At 42.1% G+C, this 13456-nt stretch overlaps 1 protein-coding gene and 1 long non-coding RNA gene across 2 annotated transcripts; one reads left to right on the top strand and one right to left on the bottom strand.

The window, feature by feature from the left end:
* Positions 1 to 331: 331 nt before the first annotated feature.
* On the top strand, positions 332 to 3414 carry LOC134810909 (uncharacterized). The gene is made up of 4 exons (XR_010159659.1): positions 332 to 430; positions 577 to 888; positions 2111 to 2344; positions 3109 to 3414. It is a non-coding gene; the product is annotated as an uncharacterized LOC134810909 (long non-coding RNA).
* A 1305-nt stretch (positions 3415 to 4719) lies between these two features.
* AARD (alanine and arginine rich domain containing protein) lies at positions 4720 to 13058 on the bottom strand. The gene is made up of 2 exons (XM_519917.9): positions 10173 to 13058; positions 4720 to 6173 (listed from the first exon to the last, which is right to left on the bottom strand). The coding sequence occupies exons 1-2, from the start codon at positions 10491 to 10493 to the stop codon at positions 6030 to 6032; spliced, it is 465 nt and encodes a 154-aa protein (XP_519917.4). The 5' UTR covers positions 10494 to 13058; the 3' UTR covers positions 4720 to 6029.
* Between the last annotated feature and the right edge of the window lie 398 nt (positions 13059 to 13456).

Below are 13456 nucleotides of genomic sequence, written 5' to 3'. Positions count from 1 at the left end.
AACAATTGGATTTTATTATTGTTATTGTCTCACAGAACAAGACTAGCCATAGGTAGGCAGTTGCAGGGTGGGGACAGAAGCTCATTGATGTCATTGAAGACACTGCTTTTCATCTTTCTGTCCTGTCATCTTCAAAGTGCCCCTATATTTCCCACCTAGGTCACAGGGTGGCTGCAGCATAGGCAAGCTTTACAATTGCATGTGAAAATACCTGGAAGAAAGAAAAAAAGAGATAGGGAGGAAGACACCTTATTTTCTATCTCTCTTCATGTAAGGGGAAAAAATTGTTTCTCAGAAACCCCCCAGTAAACTTCCCTTTATGTTTTATCAGACACAACTGGATTCAAAAGACATCTTGAACTGCAAGAGGGACTGGGAAAAGTGAAGCTATCATCTCTGTCCCTATCTTGGAATTGGGCACTTCCAACAGGCAAGAAGGATGAGCAAAACACTTGTTGGGTTGGCTGTTGTGAAAATAAGCCACTATTTTCATGCTTCTAAACACTTTATGTGTATTAGTCCACTAGATCCTCATAACAAACTCTTGGGGTAAGTATGATTCATAATCATTTACAGATAAGCAAACTGAACTGCAGAAGTGTTAACATAGTGAGGAAGTGAAGGAGCCAAGATTCCAACTCCACCATCCGGCCGCAGAGGCTGCCCAAGGCGCGGTTCTCAGCCAGCAGCGTCTGCCACAGCAGGCTGCCTCTAAAATCATAACACGTAAAAGTTCTAAGTGATGCTTGTCTGCCTCAGAAGTGCAAATGTGACATTTGCCCCTGGCTGCAGTCATGGTGTGGGGTGAAAAGAGCAGAGGGGCATCCAAGAGTGACAAGAATTGCTTTCTGTCATCATCAAGGCTGCGTCAGCTCACACTGTGATCAGGTAAGGTTTGAGACCAGGAGAGTCTACTTCATTGCCAGGGGCCAGGGACAAATGGTCAGCTGTCCATCATGCTGTAACGGGAATCAGAAAGTCTTGGCAAGTCAGGAGCAAGTGATTGAAGGGTCCAGTTACAAGCAGGCAGGATTAGAATAGAATAGAGGCTCTAAGTTAGAGGAATGTTTTAGGGGGCATTTCCACTATCTCTCTCATTTTCAAATGAAAAAAAATGAGGCTAAATAGGGTGGAGTAATTTATCCAAGATCACTCAACTAGTTTAGACAGGATGTGAGGGCTTTTTTTCAGGTGGACACCAAGTAATAACTTGGAGGCATGTCTTCAATGAGACCCTCATTGTCTGACTCCTGCAAAAAGCATCCGTCCTAGCAATTCATACATTCTTCTATTATAATATTGAATTTACTCACTAGTTCCAGGTCTCTCTCATTAGTTTGGGAGGGGCCTAATAGCCAGACCACTCCAAACATCAGATGTGAATCTTGACATCTCTACGTGCTAGCTGAGTGGATCGTGATAAATTACATCACCTCTCCAGTACTCACTCTCTTCTTCTGTAAAATGGGAAGTGTGATAGTTCCAACCTCACAGTTTTGTTGGGACAATTACGTTGTAAACATACATAGCGCTGCATGCCAGGCAGATTCAGGGGTTGGCAAGTAGCAGCGACTATTCACTTTTTATCTTCCTGCTGCCTATTCCCATGTTTGCTAAGTCAATTTTTGAATCCACAGAGGGAACTCTGAGACAACATCCTAACAGCGAGCAGGTGGCAGAGCGTCACCAAGACATAAAGATGTGAGGAAGAGAAGGGCGCAGGGAAAGTATCAGTCCAAAAAGGTAGTAAGATCATATGAAACTAAAGATATGGAATAAACACATGACGTAGAAGTTCATTCGCCATTAACTCATTCTCCCAAACCTGATTTGAGTTACTTAAGATTTAAATAAGACAGGTCCCATTTTCACTGGCTTCCTTAGAGAGACCTAAAGAATTTAAAGCAATTTGCTTTAGGTCATATAGTTGGTAAGTGGCAGAGCCAGGACTAAACACCAAGTTCAAATAGCTCCAAAAACAGGTCCTATACACCTACAAGTCACTGTGAGGATTAAATAAGCTGATACATGCACAGTTCTTGGCACAATGGCTGGTACGGGAGTGGTGGCTGATTCCTTTGTTAGTTTCATCGTTATTACTTTTCAACAGATCCCTCTTGTACTGGTCCCAGAAGAGAAAGACTATGACATTATTGCCCCTCAGGAAGAGGTGAAGCCCTCTCACCCCCAATATGCATCAATGTCAGAATCAGGAAGCAGATGAGAGGTACACAGCCCCCTGAGAAGCAGTGCTTGACACAGGCTACTGTAATAGGTGTCCACCCATCTGAATCCTACTGCCCAGCACTCAGCTCAGATGGAACAAGAGGCTGCCAGACGAGAGGTAGGCAAGGTGGCACAGACTCAACTGTCACCCTAACTGTATTTCTCACCCTACCATAACCTTCGTTACTGACATGGTCAAAAAAGAAACAGAGGCTGCGGCAATGGCAGCGGCAGCAACAGTGAAAGCAACCAAGAGAGAAGGCAGCTGGCACTGGAGGGCCTCGTGCCAGGTTCCAGGCACAGAGGGATTCTGGCAGTGATTACAGCGGTAAATAGAGCTGATGGTTGTGCCGGGACCCTAGGCCCTGCCAGGAAGGGAGCAGGGGAGATGAGATTCTTATAATTACACTCGTTTAGACTCAGCCATCATGGGGTTACCCACAGAGGACTCTGATCTGTCCCCAGGCTGGGAGTTGCAGAAGCACCTGTTACAGCAGAAGTCATTTGGCAAGCCAAACAAAATGCGGATTCATCCAGGCCACCTGTAAAGGAATTTAATGCCTAACAACCTATGCAAAGCTTCTAATTGTCATAATTAATTTGGCATCTATTCACTGATAGGTGCTAAACAAGTACCATATGGTGAAAGCCCATTTCCTGCTAACGTGGTTTAATCCCCCACATAATTAAAGCTGTGAGAAATTGTGTCATTTGAAAAACCCAAGCACAATATTTTCCTCGCAAAACTGTTTTTAGTGTCTCTTCTTTTGGCCCTCTCTCTCCCACTATTGTTATGAACATCTTACTTTCTTCATTTTATCCAGCTACTGCTTCCCCGATGCATAATTTAGGTTATAATTATTTTCTCATTTTCCCCTCCAGCTGGCACCAGTTTGATCGCTCCCATTTCATAGATCTTTACAATGTCACACTGTTGCTCCAGCTTATTTAGAAATCCTGGAAAGAAGGGAAGTGGAGATTGCAGGGCAGCCTCAGCCCTCAGAAAAGTTTCTCTGCTTTCTCATGTGTCCCAGCTTACAGGATGCCAGGCCAGCAAGCTAATGACCAACAGCTGAGCGCCATGGCAAAGAACGATATAAAGACAATCATCTGGCTTCTGCTACTTTACAAACAAAAGGCAAGAGATAGCATACTGGAGAGAAAACAAAATAAAAACTTTTAATAATGATAGTGTCCCATGTATCAATCTCCCATTGTATTTCCACATTGCACAGTTAATATCAGAGGCCACCTCCACTGACTCAGACTTCCATAAACAAGACACTTTGGACACAAAGGAGTTTCTCGTTCTGTTTCTGTATCTGTCGCCTTTAAAAAATACAGTGATCCAAAGTTCATCACTAAAAGATGTGGGGGAAAAGCGGTGATCAAAACTTTGCAATACAATAATGGACCTTTTTTAATCTAAAAATGTGAAAAACAATGCATCAATTTTCATACTTTCTCTTTTAAATTTTCTTTCTTTTGATCCCCAATATATTATCAGTATAATCAAATGACATTAGTATTAACCAACATCAGCAGTCTGTATTCTGTAAGCAATTGAGCTCATACAATGAATCACCTCGAGTATTTTTTAAACACAAAATTACAACAATTTATAAATGTTAATCTTTAAAATGCACTTGAGAATGATTGTCCCAAAGGTTAAGTGGAAGCTTTTTCAAAAAACAGATCACAAGGAACTATGCCAACCCTTTCCTAAAAATTTCTATAAAATTCAAAGAAAGAAATAAACAGGAAATCTAGTTTACAAATGAAATTTAATATAGTAGTCGTATATTTATAGGCCAAGAGCTCATACGTAAAATGTGTGAAGGAACACAATGGTCAGATATTGAGATGCTGGCAACTGCTCATCCGCCAATGCTGAATTTGGTAATTCCTCATTTATACAGAGGGAAATTAAGTACCAAAGGGCTAGAATAATTTACTTATTGTGGACAAAAAAGTTAAGGACAAACTAAACTTAGTCCAGATAATTCTCAGATCCTCACACACATAAAACAACTTGCATTTATTTTATTTTTATTATTTATTTATTTTTTTGAGGCCAAGTCCCCCTCTGTCACCCAGGCTGGAGTGCAGGGGCATGATCTCGGCTCACTGCAACCTCCACCTCCCAGGTTCAAGTGATTCTTATGCCTCAGCCTCCTGAGTAGCTGGTACTATAGGCGAGCACCACCACGCCTGGCTAATTTTTGTATTTTTAGTAGAGATGGGGTTTTGCCAGGCTGGTCTCAAACTCCTGAGCTCAAGTAATCTGCCCACCTCGGCCTCCCAAAGTGCTGGAATTACAAGCGTGATCCACCATGCTTGTCCTTGTATTTATTTTAAAAAGAGAAAGACTGTGTCTCTTCTGTTCTCCTTTGTCTTCAAGAACTGATTTTTATAGTTTATTAAATATTAAAATTACATAGCTTGTTATAAATTAATTTGTATTTTGCAGACAATAACCATTATAAATATCACTTAGATCTGCAACTATTTTTTATTAACTTTACTGTTTGCATTAAAAAGACAGCACTTTTCGGGTACAGTTAGATAGTCCAATTCAACAGTAAGAACCATTTTAACTCCTAAAACTGAACAACTGTATTAGTTATGAACACTAGATACAAGTCATGAAACTCCAGCTTGAATTTACTTAGGCAAAAAGAGATTTTATGAGAAGGATATCAGAATATTTCATGTACATAAACAAGAGCAAGGCCTGGAGTCTTATACAGCTTGACCCCAGGAACAAGGAAGCGAAGCACCCTCCCTCCCTCCCTCCCCTTTTGTGCTTTTAGTGGTTCAGTTTCAGTCACCTCCATTAGGGTGTGGGCTTTCTCACATGGTGACCACCAGCAGCTTCCAAGCCCCTGATCCACAGCTTCTACTGGCAGAAATAGTCATCTACTCTTTTAGTGCCCATTCAAAAATCCTAAGGACAAACCCATCTGCCTGCCTTGAGCTGCATGACTATATCCAGGAAGATGGAATACCCTTAGTCACAGACCACCTAAAGGGCATGGTTAGAATCCAAGTAGAAACAATTCTCCACAAGAAGCAGGGCAGGCTGCTGGACAGACAAACTGAGAATAATCAAGTAAAACAAAACAAGCACGAACTCTGAAAGCTCAGGCAATGCCAGAAAGGTCAGGTGACACAAGGTTGAATACCGAAAGTTGGCATTAAAGCATTCTTTGAGCGAGAGAGACAGAGAGAGATTTATCTATAGTTATATTTTACTTCTATGTCCCAGTAAAAATAACAAATAAATAACTTTAAAACTTGGTAATACATCATTTTTCTCTCCCCTCTCTTAGATGTTTTTCTGTCACCTTCCCCTGTCATTTGTTTTGGGTCTATAAATTGCCCCTCAAAACTTATGCAAAGCATAATGTGTTCATCAGAATTGTTTCAGGGTTGTATGCGTTAGTTTTAGGATCCAGAGCTTCGCGTGTGCTTTTTTTTTTTTTGCTTTTTTTTTTTTTTTTTTGAGATGGAGTCTTGCTCTGTCACCCAGGCTGGAGTGCAGTGGCAGGATTTCGGCTCACTGCAAGCTCTGTCTCCTGGGTTCACGCCATTCTCCTGCCTCAGCCTCCTGAGTAGCAGGGACTACAGGTGCCTGCCACCACGTCTGGCTAATTTTTTGTATTTTTAGTAGAGGCAGGGTTTCACAGTGTTAGCCAGGATGGTCTCAATCTCCTGACGTCTTGATCCGCCCGCCTCGGCCTCCCAAAGTGCTGGGATTACAGGCGTGAGCCACCGCGCCCAGCCCTTGCGTGTGCATTTCTTTATTCCGGATTCGCAGCATCATCTTTTGGGTTTTGGGAGTCTGATGTAATTTCCAGTTCATACTCCTTTTTCAATTGCTGCACTTTCATGTTTAGGTCCAGTAAAGTTCTAGCCAGCTGGTGGTTTTGGAAATGCATTTCCACCTAAAAGTTAGAAAAAAATAAAAATTTTATTAGCCTGAGATGCAGATCAAATGAAACCACTCTCTGACTACACAGAAGAAATAAGAAGTTTGTAGGAAAAGAAAATAAGATATCAAGGAAGATGTATTTCTCATCTTATTCTCCAGTTTTAACTGTTTGGTCTGGCTATAAAACTGACTTTCTATATGACAAGGTAAAATCCAGATATATAAATAGTTTTTGTGAAATGGCCTTGAAATGAAAACAAAAGTAGCTGATGCACAAAGCTGTCCATATGAAAAATACCTATGCACCGAAGGCTGTTTTCAAGGAATAGCATGTGATCCACAATGAAATCATTTATCTTTATGCGCCTTCTGAGCCACAGGATAACTGCCTACAGCCACCTGAATATTCAGAATCTGTGCCTATTTACTTGATTACTTATCATTTCAAGTTTTCAGGATTTTAAATGGTCTACCTGCTGAGCAAAAACATTTAATGACACCTTAGAGACACATGTATAGTTATGTGTACTTATATAATCTAACATTTTTCACTCTGGAGTGAAATCTGTTTCATATCAAGGCTGATTTATACCATCCTTCAATGGGAGTTTATGAAGGTCCTCGTGCGTTTAAAAAAAGATCTCTAGGGCATGTTACCCGGGGGCAGTCCAAGAAAGCTTAGTCCAACATAATCTTTGTATTAGAACTGAAAACTAATGATCAACTACTTGCAAATTTCTTCAGCTAGGGCTTGTTTAATGCAGTTCATGAGGAATTTGTTCTCTCTGCTAAAAAAGCTTCATCAGCTTGTCAATAGAAACCACCCCAGGATGAACCAGGACAGTGTGTTGGTTGGTAAAAAGCAAATATTCATGGTCATCTGATTTGCAAAATAAAGCTACTGGATAAAATTATCTTTCAGTTTTTCTCTGAGACATTCTTCTCCATTCTGCAGCACCTAGAATCATTTTTCTGACAGCAAGAATTAGCAAAGAATAAAGTAAATGAATATCCAGCAAACGAGCACTAACAGTAACCACACAACCACCACAACAAAAAACCCTTGCACCTTGCCTGCAGGAAGCTTCAGCTCTCTAGGGTGGCCCAGATGCTCTATAATCCTGCCCTACTTTGAGCTTCCTTTCCTGGCCCTCTTTCCCATGCCAGCTCCCATTGCAGCTGGTCAGAAACCTTGCCAGTCCCTAAATAAATGCTGAGCTGAAGCTCACCTCTTTCTGTCCCCATTTCTGTTTAAGATGCCCTTTGCCACCTCTCTCTGCTGAACCCAGTCAAATGCCAGCTCTTCTGAGACGCCCTCCCTGATTGCATGAGCAGACGTAATTGCCTCTCATCTGTGCATCCACAGCACTCTGTACAAGTGCCTCATAACACGCTGACCAGACGAGACTGATGATTTTGAGGGTAGAGGCTGTATATTATTCATAATTGTATCCCCAACTAAGAGTGCACTGCCTGGGCACACAACCTAGTAGGTTCTCTGTGTGTTTGTTATAAGAGTGAGTGAATTAATTAATTAATTAATTAACTGATGAATATCCATCCTGTACTTTCATGCAAGAATCAAGGAGAAAAATTATTGGTAATGATTTACCATCTAAGTAAAATAAGTATGTATAATTCACACTTACTTAGGAAATTCAAACATCAATGGTTCTTTAACTTTTCTTTCACCAAGGATCCCTCTGAGAATCTGATGAAAGTTATGAACCCTCTCTGAGGAAAAACTATATGCACATCAAAAATTCTGCATACAATTTTAGGTATATAGAACCCCTGAGAGCCACTCACAGACCCTAGAAATGAATGATTCTTACTAAGAAAACCCAGTCAAACAACAGAAAATAGTATAAATAGCAACACAACTCTAAATTAATTAAATTTGTTGATCGTTCCTTACGAATACCATCCTAATATATGATACATGTACATTTGTATAGGAATATATGTCAGTTCCTGTAAAAATCCAGTTAATAGCCGAAAATCGAAAACTAAGTCTTCTAGTGGTAATGATATTAAGGTACAGTATCCACACTCCTTTGCCTCTTCCTTATGACCAGGATAAAATGATTGACCAAGATGTTGACCATCGTCTGTAACCCAAGGACACATTATTTGTGTATGTGTAAACTTCTCTGGTTCCTTTCCAGAAAAACTCCTGATTTTTTGATAGGAATGTATCAGTTCTTTTTTGGTACAGTCAGAGTCCAAGGTCTATAGTAATCATTATAATAATAAGAGCCACTAAACAATACCCATGGTCTAAGCATTTCATGGAATATTATCTCACATAAGCTCTGGAATCCTATGAGATTATAAATTCCATTTTACAGATGGGTAAACAAACTCAAACTGGCTAAGTAACGATCCCAAAGTTGTAGGGCCAGCAAGTGTTAGCAGAACCTGTAAATGGTAATGTTGGTATTTGAGCCCTCATCTGTTTAGATTTTATTGCCACCAGCGGTCTACAGCCATACCACCTGAACGCACCCCATCTCGTGAGATTTTATTGCCACCCCCAACATATTGCTTGTCTAAATCCCCTAACAAGCAACTTATTAAAATGTTATGATTGAAAGCTGTCTCTGAGCTTATTCAGTGTAATCTCCTCATCTGATTTAAATATGAGTCCCCTGAGGCTCAGGAAGGAGTACCGGCAGATCCCAAGACTACAATGCAGAGATGGCTGCGCCAGGTTTCAGCCTTCCAGTTTAGCATCCTGGCCCATAGCACAGGCCTCCAGCGGCCGAATGAGGTGGCTCTGGCTACCCTGCAGCTCAGACTCACTGCTTAGACTCAGGGTGAAAACCAGGTGTTTCTTTGACATTGTTGGATAAGATAGTAAATCTGGTAGTAAATCTAATGTAACCCATGTTAACAATCTGAATCTGACACGGAATTTAGGATATTGTCCCTTTTTTTTTTTTGAGACGTTGTTTCACTCATGTCTCCCAGGCTGGAGTGCAATGGCCCAATCTCGGCCCACTGCAGCCTCTGCCTCCCAGGTTCAAGCGATTCTCCTGCATCAGCCTCTGGAGTAGTTGAGATTACAGGCGCCAGCCACCATACCCGGCTAATTTTTGTATTTTTAGTAGAGACAGGACTTCACCATTTTGGCCAGGCTGGTCTCGAACTCCTGGCCTCAGGTGATCCACTTGCCTCGGCCTCCCAAAGAGCTAGGATTACAGGCATGAGCCACAGCTCCGGCCTAATACTGTTCTTCTTAAACTTAGAAATGCGATAACATTCTTAAATAAGACAATTTACTAATGGTTGGATCAGTTCTAAAGTAGTGGTTAATTGTATTAGTAATCAGTGCAAAAGAGAAGAATTTTCCAAGTCAAGTCTCCACTGCACACTTTCCTAGGCAGCACCATTTTAAAGTCTGATTGCTCCTATTCATTGTGTCCTTTTCAAGTTGTGACTAATTTCCAGTTTTTTGAATTAAAAAAAAATCAGTCAGCTAAAATATTTACCTATACACCCTCCTGTTTAATATTCGGATGTAACCTGTGTAATGTTCGAAATGGTGCAATTTTACAAAATACCTTATCACTTCCAGTTTTCTAAATTATTACCCACGGGAAAGATAAGAATAAAACTTGCGGGGCATAAAGAAAGAGTTACTGATGGACACACTCCATCAATCGCAAGAGAGAGTTTATTTCATGGAAATTTCCTCCTCCACGAGCCATACATACACATAGTCACAGTTCCCTACAGGGCAGAAAACTATAGAAACGGGTTGGGGAGGAGACATCTTGAGTATGTCACTGGTAGATCAGGCACCCCCGCCCCCACCCCCCCACCATGGGTCCTGCAGGGCCCTTTTCCTTCCCAACGATGCTGGGGAGGCGGGGGCGTCAACGCCGTGTCCAGACCTGAGGGGCCCCCCAAGGCCTCGGGTGGGCTACGCGGCCAGCGGCTCTGCAGCCGGAGGAGAGGACCCGGGAGAGGGAGACCTGGGAGCCGTCCGCCTAGCCCGCTCTCTCACCAGCTCCACCCGCAGCCTGGCCAGGGTGGCCTCGACGCGCGTCCAGCTCTGCTCCTCCCGCGCCGCCGCCGCCGCCGCCTCCTGCACGCGCCTCGAGATCGCGCGCTGCACCGCCCACTGGAAGGCGCGCGTCAGCCGTCGTCTGAGGTCCTCCAGCAGCTGGCTGGCGGCGAGGGCCTCCTCCTGGATGTCCGTGCTCCTGCCGTCCCCGGAGAAGTCGCACGCGGGACGAGGTGGGAACCAAAGCTCCGCTCTACCTGGGAGTCCCTGGAGCCCCTGGGAAATTCTCTCTCTGCAGCGGCGGAAGTCCCCGGGGCCCATCGCGGAGACGCCTGGTCACTGCTCTAGCGCTGCTGCTGAAAGATGAGTTTCTAAGTTTGATGTTTAGGGCGGGGTCAGGGCGGGGGCGGAGGTAATTCAAGGACCCTTGCCAAGTGGGATGCTGCAACTGCCCCGCCATTCAGAGACGCTCCTTTGCTCCCAGTCCCATCTTAGTCCTCCATTAGCGACAGAGGAAGGAGGCGGTTCCCATAACTCCAGGAGAAGTTTAAGCTGAGTCGCTTTTTTCTGCTGCTTGCATTGAAAGGAAGTCTTTCTAAGGAGAAGGCTTGGTAACTGAGCAGTCAGCCTATGTAAGTGGAAGTTGAGGTACAGGTGGAAGGTTTGTGACCAAAGGTAGAATATTTCAACCCAAAGCCTTCCTGGTTGCCTTGATCGTCTAATACGTCATTCCTTAAAAACAATTTTTTTTCTTCCTACTCTCTGCCAGGCACTTTGGGGGATGCAAAGGCTTAATTAGACCCCTCACCTTTCCCCAGGTATTGCCCGCAGTCAAGGGGGAGAGCCTTGGCCCTGCTTGCTAGTTAGAATGTACCTTCTACAGGTTCAGTAAGGCATACCTGGAAGTCTGAGTCTCCATGATCCTTTCTATTTTGACTCCTGTCTGCCATGTCCACGTTTATGAAGGGATTAAAATGAAAAATCAAAATTCCCCTTAGCACAAAGTGTGTGTGTTTAATTCCCAACTAATAAGGTTTGGTTCTGTGTCATCACCAAATTCCAGTGGAATTGTAATCCCCAGTGTTGGAGATGAGGCCTGGTGGGAGGTGATTGGATCATGGAGGTAGAGTTCTCATGAATGGGTTTAGCCCCATTCCCGCCTGGTACTTTATAGTGAATGAGTTCTTACCAGATCTGGTTGTTTAAAGTGTGTGGCACCTCCTCTCTCTCTCTCACTCCTGCTCTGCCATGTAAGACACTTGCTCTCGCTTTGCCTTCCACTATGAGTAAAAGCTCCCTGAGGCCTCCCCAGAAGCAGATGCTGCCATGCTTTCTGTATAGCATACAGAACCATGAGCCAATTAAACCTCTTTTCTTTCCAAATTACCCAGTCTCCGGTATTTCTTTATAGCAGTGAGAGGCCAGACTAATACACCAACTCCAGGTAATCATGTGCCAATATTACCTGTATATCCTTTATCAAAGAACATATTCTGCCTCTTTTTGATCTAATAGGGAATTTCTAAAAAGGAGTGAACAATCAAAACTTTTGTATGATCAAAGAATGCAATTACAAAAAAAATACAAAACATAATTTAGACACAACTCTCACCTTATTCATCATTCATTCATTCAAAAGTTACAAGTCACTTGCAATGTTCCAGGGTCCATGGTAGGCATTGAAGGCAATAACAACTGATTTTTATTCATGCTTAGTATGTGCCAGGCAATTTTTATGTATTAATCTTCACAGCAACCTTGTGAGGTAAGTACTATTAGTTTCTGCATTTTACAATTGAGGAAACTAAGGCAAGAGATTAAGACGTACACCAAAGATCTCAAAGCTGGTAAGGGATCCACTGGAAATTTGCACCTAGGAAGTCTGGCTTGTGCTCCAAACCACTGGGATACACCCTGGATACGCTTTATCTCCCAAAGAGGAAGAGAATTGCTCAGTTTATATGTTGCATGAGTGAGTGAGTAAGAGTGAATAAGTGTTTAAATTCACTATGTTCATAAAATTCGGCTCTATTGAAATGGCTTAAGGCTCAACTGGATAAGGAACAATACAGGTTACTCAGCCTGTGCAGATAATCTACTAAATTCAACAGCTTGCAATAGTTTACAACCCAAGCACAGTAAAATTCCTACCATTGTATATTGCTTCATAAAGATTCCCTAGAAACATCTGAAGATGTGTTGTCTTGGTAGGAATTATAAAAATCCATGTGGTCTGCCATGCAGCAATGGAGTGTGAATTTAGGGTTTTTTGTTTGTTGGTTGGTGATAGGTTGATGGGGCTTGAAAACCACCACTAGTCAATGTACAATATAAACGTTTAAAATGAATTTTTTGCTATGATTTTTCACTTCCATTTCCAGATCATTTACTTCAACAAGAATTTCAGTTAAGTTCAATTTAACTCAACAGTGAATGGCGCATGTTCAGTGTTAAGAATTGTGCCATATGAGGGAGATACAAAGATGAATAAGGCATAGTTTTTGTCCCCCAGAAGCTTAAAACCTGAGGAAGCAAATTTATTGATTCATTCATTTAACAATATTTATTTAATGTCTTATTATGTACCAAGCATTACACAAGGTGCTCAAGCTACAATGGCAAACCAAGGAGACAAAATGTTTTTTTAAAATAAACTGATTTACCACAAATTAATAATTTTCTTCTATAGGTTAATTTTTCAGTTGTGGTACACCTTGAATTTTACAATTTTTTTTCTTTCTCTTACACAGGCAAAGCAAATTGAAGAATTGGAGCACTGAATATAACATCCACAGACATTTGAATTAGAAAATGTATTAATTATTTATTGCTGCATAACAAATTACTCCAAAATTCAATGGTTTAAAAAAATAAACATTTATTTTCTCTGACAGCTTCTGTGGGAAAGAATTTGGGAACAGCTTAGGTTATGGTCCTTAGCTTTTATGCTGTTGTAACCAAATGTCAGGCAAGGTCTCCATCCTCTGAAGCTGGATGTGATTGGCGCTGGAGGATCTGCTGGCGAGGTGGATCACTTAGATGAATCACTCAAATGCCAGGCAATTGGAGCCAGCACTTGGTGGGAGGCCTCAGTTCCTCTCCATGTGGACTCTTCCCTACTATTGTGTAAGCGTCTTCATGATATAGTGGGTAGACTTCCCTCAAAACAAGAAGAGAGAAATACAGAGAGCCAGAGAGAAGCTCTTTACATGTGCTCTGAACTACATTTTTATGACCTGGCTTTGGAAGTCAGTTATTACCATTCTGCTGATCAGTATCAAGTC

This window comes from Pan troglodytes, chromosome 7 (genome assembly GCF_028858775.2).
Source record: "Pan troglodytes isolate AG18354 chromosome 7, NHGRI_mPanTro3-v2.0_pri, whole genome shotgun sequence".
Taxonomy (NCBI): Eukaryota; Metazoa; Chordata; class Mammalia; order Primates; family Hominidae; genus Pan; species Pan troglodytes.
This window is presented reverse-complemented; position numbering and strand designations above follow the sequence as displayed.